Source organism: Furipterus horrens, unplaced genomic scaffold, assembly GCF_987537825.1.
Source record: "Furipterus horrens unplaced genomic scaffold, mFurHor1.1.pri manual_scaffold_6, whole genome shotgun sequence".
In the NCBI taxonomy this organism is placed as follows: Eukaryota; Metazoa; Chordata; class Mammalia; order Chiroptera; family Furipteridae; genus Furipterus; species Furipterus horrens.
In genome coordinates this window covers 31,101,332-31,107,331 of record NW_028327176.1, presented here as the reverse complement: position 1 = coordinate 31,107,331, position 6,000 = coordinate 31,101,332, and the positions used below count along the sequence as shown (strand labels likewise).

The 6,000-nt window shown below is 46.6% G+C and overlaps 1 protein-coding gene across 2 annotated transcripts in view; it reads left to right on the top strand.

Annotated features, from left to right (window-relative positions):
* The first annotated feature begins 710 nt into the window (after window positions 1-710).
* Window positions 711-6,000, top strand: part of FBXO11 (F-box protein 11) — an 81,957-nt gene continuing 76,667 nt past the window's right edge. The window contains exon 1 of one of the 2 annotated variants that reach the window (XM_090281264.1): window positions 711-1,686. In XM_090281264.1, the coding sequence (XP_090137390.1) occupies window positions 1,470-1,686 (217 nt within the window). In that variant the 5' untranslated portion in view covers window positions 711-1,469. The remainder of the gene's footprint in view (window positions 1,687-6,000) is intronic. The other variant, XM_090281262.1, reaches the window with a different exon arrangement.

Sequence of the window (6,000 nt, the reverse complement as noted above, 5' to 3'; positions counted from 1 at the left end):
AGTAAACTGACCAAAGGTCTACTACCTAGTAATCAAAACCTGTTCAAGACACAGATTACTCCTTTTAAGACTACGATTAGAAATTGTCTCCAAACTTCGGTTACCATGCTCAAACTGTATCGCCAAGGTTTGCAAATAACTCCGCTCGGCTAAAGGGCACAGAATCTCTAGCGCTCCCTACAGTTCGGACTTTGAACCTACCTACAACTAAAAACCCAAGTTAACCAAAAATCGGCTCCTTCACTCCACTTTTTTTTCCACTTAAAAAATCGGGTGCAGGTAGGGGGTTGAGGGAAAGCTGAAACGGCGAACCATAGGATTAATCACTTCTCCCCATTACATCAGCAGCCCCCGCCCTTTCCTCCGAGCACCTCCTCTCTTAGAATCGTCCTTACGCACAAGCGCTCCCTTCGCCCACCCCCTGCTCTATTATATGCCCTGATACCTCCCCATTATCACCCGCCCCACCACACTCCCCTTTTCCTCCCTCCCCCTCTACGGAGGGAGGAAACCCGAGAGAGGAAGCAGGGCGCTGAAGGAAGGGACTTCGCGATAAGAGCGGAGGCCCTATTGGCCCGAAGCTTGTATGGGCGCCTCCCATTGGCTTCTTGGCAGGAATCCCCTCCCCTCTCTTCCCCGCCCATTCACCCCTCCCCCCCACCGCCCCGTGGCCCTCCCCCGCGGCCCAGGCCAGCCCCCGACGGGGAGGGACCGACTGGGTGAGTGGAGGCTCCGGTGGTGTCAATGGCTCCTCCTGCCACGGAGCAGCAGCAGAAGCCGCGGCGACGGGGCTGAGGAGGAGGAGGAAAGGTTCCTTTAAGGAGGAGGAACGACGACGCCTCTTTTTCCCCCATCTCCTCCTTTCACACTCATTTCCCCTTCGCCGAGGAGAGAAGGGGGGGAGGAGAGAGAAGAGGCCGAAGAAAGAGAGAAAATTCCTCTCAGAAATCTCTTTCAGGGGGTGTGGGGGGGAGGAAGAGGAAAAAAAAAAGAAGCCGGGCGCCCCCTGCTCCCTCCCTCCCTTCTCTCCCTCTCTTCTCCTTCTCCCTTTCTCACCCGCCCGCCCACTACCCCTGCCGCCGGAGACGCCGCTCGGGAGTCGGCGGGACCGGGGTCTGTCTCCTCAGCCGCCGACGCCGCGCTTCGCCTCGGGATCTCCAGGCGAGCGGACGCCCTTTCTTTCTTTCTCTCGCTCTGCCCGTCTCTCTGTCTCCGTCCCTCGCGGCCGCCCCGCCCGGCGGCCTCGGCCTTCCCCGTGCGTCAGGCCCGCCCGTCCGGCCTCGCTCGGTCTCTGTCTCCGCGGGCCTTTCTCTGGACTCGGGGGCTCCCTCGCCCCCTCCACCTTTACCGTCTCCCCTGCCCCTCGCTCCCTTTCCTTCCTCCCCCTTCCCCCCACCCCCTTCTTCTGCTTCGGGGCTCGCTGTGCGTGTGTGTGTCCCTCCGCCAACGCCGCCACCTCATCCCGGCAAATGAACTCCGTCCGAGCCGCCAACCGGAGACCCAGGCGAGTGTCGCGGCCGCGCCCGGTGCAGCAGCAGCAGCAGCCCCCGCCGCAGCCGCCCCAGCAGCCGCTCCAGCAGCAGCAGCCGCAGCAGCAGCCTCCGCCGCCGCCGCAGCAGCAGCCTCCGCCGCCACCACCGCCGCCTCCGCCGCTGCCCCAGGAGCGGAACAACGCCGGCGAGCGGGGTAAGGCCGCGCTCCCTCCCCACCGCCCGCCGGCTCGGACTCCCGGCCGTTGGGGACCCACGGGGAGGGAGGCCGGGGCGAGTGGGGGGCGGCCGGAACGCCCCGAGGGTGGGAGATGGAGGCTGAGCGGAGACGGGTCCCCCGGTGCCGCAGCGTCAGCCCGACTCGGGCCCCGGCCGGCAGGAAAAGCCGCGGCTTCCCTCCTCGCCCGGGCTCTCACTCAGGCCGCGCTTTGTTTGGTTTCGGGGCTCGGCACCCTCTACCCCCACCCATCCCTTTGGGTTCCCGGCTTGCCCACGGACCCCGCAGGAGTCTGTTGGTGGCCGGAGGTTGGGGGGGCGAAGGGTGGGATGTCCCCCTATTCTACTCCCTTCCCGGGTTTATAGTCTCCCCCTTTCTGAGGGGAGGTGGGGGAAACAACTGGGAGTGATCGGGCGGTAGGGCTGGCTGGGGAACTTGTTTTCCCCCTTTTCTCTGTTAGCCTCCCCCTTCCTGTGGAGGAGGGGAGAGGGGGAATCAGAGTGGTCCGTGGTGTTGGCCGGGGAACTTGTTTCCCCCGCCCCCCTCCCTAGTCACGGGGTAGGGGGAGCAGCGACTCCTCTCCCAACCCCACAATGTTTGCTGCGCAGTTTGGCTTTACTTACAAAACCCCTGGAAGGACCCGTTAAATGAAGACCTTTAAATAAATAAATATAGAATCCATCGGCCATTTCCAGCCCCCTCCCGCGCGTGCAGTGCAGTTACCCTTAACGTTCTATCAGCACCCCTCTCGCCTGCCCTCCCCTAGCGAACCCCCCACGCCGCCGTGCTATACCCTCCATCTCCTAGCGGGGTTTGAAACGCCCCTTCCTTACAACTGGCGTGTTGTGTGCGTGTGTGTGTGTGTTGTGTCGTGTCCAAGGCCTAGTGAAATGTGTCATTTGGACCCAACTGTGCAGATCTGTCTGGTAACCACCATTGTCTAAAGGCTGAGGCTCCCGGGGGTTGGATTCTTGCTTTAACAAAAATAATGTTCAGTTCTACTTGGACGATGTGGTTATTTTGGGAGGTTTATGAGGTGGGGTGTTGCACCTTGGTCACCAAACGTAACTACTCTCTTTATTAATAAGCTACTCTCAGTGGGGTGGAGGTCAGTACCATATTTATGTGTACGGTGGTTGTTTTTAGGAGGAGGGGAATTGTTAGGAGACATTTTGCGTGTTTTCGTTGGCAGATTAAGGTTAATTTTACATGCGTTCGTTGTCACACCTCCTTTGACTAAGGGAATGGGGATTAAATGCCTTTTTTAAGTCATATATTCTTGCCTTAAAAATTGTTTTATTGTTGTGCTTCATCAAAATACTTAAATGAAAGAAGGAGATGGTGATCTGAAAAATACTTTAAAGGGTTTTCACTAGTCACTGTTACAGATAGTCCTTGAGAAGACAGTTTGCTCTACATTGCTTCAAAGAATGTGATGTTTCAAGCCAGGTAGAGGTTTTGTACAACATTCTTGGTAAATGTGTTTTAGTAATTCTTTGATACATTTACCTTTTTTTAAAATTAAAAATGTTTGTAGTTTCATCATTTCCTTTTACGTTTGCATATCAAGGCTCTCCTGTTTCATTCAAGTAATATTCAAGTCTCCTTTCAGAATTGGCACTATATATAATAGAATTGACAATTTTTTTTTTTTTTTAGGAAACAGTGACACTGGATTGAAATCCTAGCATGATATTCTATTGCTGGATCTAAAGCTTTTTTAAGATGTACTGATTTGTTCACAACGTTAGCACTGAATCACATTCTTTCAGCCAACATAGTCCCATTGTGTTTCTAAGTGTTTATTCTGAATCTTTTTCACAATTTGTGTGTAATTTCAGACTTCATTGAGATGCTTTTATCTTGGACGCTTTTCTTCATTTGTTTGAAACTATTAGCTACTAAGGTCAGTTTCCTTTTGAAGTAAGTCAGCTTGGTTGTTGGTAGTCACGTGCCAGTGTCATTTTCTTTTCATTGATGTCCATAAACTAAGATGTTCATGAATCAAAATTTCAGTATGTACCTAACCAAATGGTAAATCACATTCACTGTAGAATTGTTGCTTTGCTGCTGCTAGCAGAAATTGTTCTGGAGATTCTGTGTTGGCACAGAGGGGAAAAGAACTTGCTGATTAGTCTTCAGGGAAAATGCTATGGATCTTTTAGAGAGCAAATAAATGGCCTCAGAATGAAGAAAACAAAGATGACTTGAAAGACTTAAAATAATTTTTGCTGTATGTAAAAATGTCATTCTTTGAAAATTGGTGTTGTGATTATACTTTTAACTGTACAGTTCACATAATGATCAGGAATTAGCCAAGAAGAATACTTCTTATTTTAAAAGTTTTATGGAGAATGCAAAGTGTCTACTATTTCTGGTTTAGATAGGAGGTTTGTTGTTGTTTAAGAATTTGCTGGATTTCATAATTTTGACAAGGTAATTAGGGAACTACAGCTAGCATGTGTGTGTGTGTGTGTGTGTGTGTGTGTGTGGTTTTACTAACTCTTAATGGGTATGTAACTCTTGCATTAGAGTCTGGGATAGAGTTACATAATAGTGTATCAGTCAACTTTCCAGGTAGGGAATTGAAGAAGTCAGACTCACTGTTTTAAGACAAGTTAATTCAATCTCTGTATAAAATCACATATTTATTTTACATAAAGGATGGGCTTTTGGCTCTTAGTGGTAATAAAATAGTTACAAGATAGTATATTTTTCAAGCAAAATTTCTGTCAGAACTGGTTTTTAGTTGCTTTTTTTGCTCACAGGTTAATTGGTCTGAAAACTTCCTTGACCTGTCCTAAAACAACACACACACTTATATGTGATGGCCAATGTTCAAAGAAGAAAGAAACAACGATCTTATAGAGTGTAATCTTATGAGAACTTTTCAAAGACTTCCATGGGGAAGACTTTCTGTATCTGAGTCCACTAATTCATTTTTTTTAAGTCATTTAATTTAAATTCCTTAGTTTAGGATTTCACATACCACTTAAGCTAATGGAAAATAACGTGCACTGCATAGGGACATTTTGATAATGTGTTTCAGAGTTAATGAAACTGAAAGTAGTGTGGGGTTGAATATTTTATATTTTTCTTTTAAAATACTAAAAGAATTTTAACTTCTGCAGCTTATGCTGTTTAATTTATCTTGATACCTAGTTGGTTGCTAGTCTTTTTCTAGAAGTATGAGGAAACAAGTCTGCAAAAGTGCCTTCTATTCTGAGCACTTTTAGTTTTTAGTTGTTAAAATTGATTACTTTGAATAAGTAATAAATGCATATAAGTACCCACTCTCAGCTACCAGATTCTCCTACCTGGAATCAATCACTATTAGTTTCTCATTTACTATGTTTTAATAAAAGATGAAATCTGATGTCTGGTGATAATCTTGATATGGACGTTTTGAAAATAGGTGTAATTTTTGTTCTAATTATTGGAAAATTCATAAGATTGTTTTGAAGTGCTGAGATTTTTAACTGCTCATTTATAGTTCAAGAGACTTAATAAATACATTATATTACTGGATTTTGCTGTTAATTCTAGTCTAAAATAATTGTAGAGAGTAAGAACTTAATCATTCTCTAATCCCATACGTATTTGTGGGATAAAAATATCACCTGTGACTCTGAAATTAAAGATTATTTTTAACTGAATTTTTGGAAATAATTTAGTAGTATTGTATGACATAAAATATTCCTAATGGAGCTACATATTTATAATATGCAGCAGCCAGGAAACTCCTTAGTGTTCTAATCATGCATGCTAATTATACTTTCTGTGGGATTGCTCTGGCTCATGATATTTTACCTTCAGATTTTCCTGCTACTTACATAATAAGGAACTTCTGCAACCTTTCTAGAGAGAAGAGTTCTGGATAAGGGACGTGATTTTTCCTATTTAGGAATTAAGTACTGTGAGTTACTGTTCTCCAATCTGCTGGCTAAATCTCCAAAATACGTCCCATAAAAAGAAAGATGCTACTGCGCACATGCGTGCGTGGGGCGGGGAAAGCGAACGCGTGCCTCTCTTCTCAAAATCTAGAAATTATTTAAGGAATGGAAATGGGATAATGACAATGTTGATGTTAAAGTTCTGCTTATTAGGCGTAAGGGAGTCCCTGTACTACTTTTCTCTTTCTTTGCTGGAAATTCTGACAAACCCAAGGAAAGGTCAGCAAGCTTGGAAACCAGGTAAGGCGAGAATCACCAGTAGATCTTGACTTGTTAGTGAGATCCCCTGAACTTAGATTTGGCATAATTCAAGGCTAGTGAGTATTTTCTTAGTTTTTTT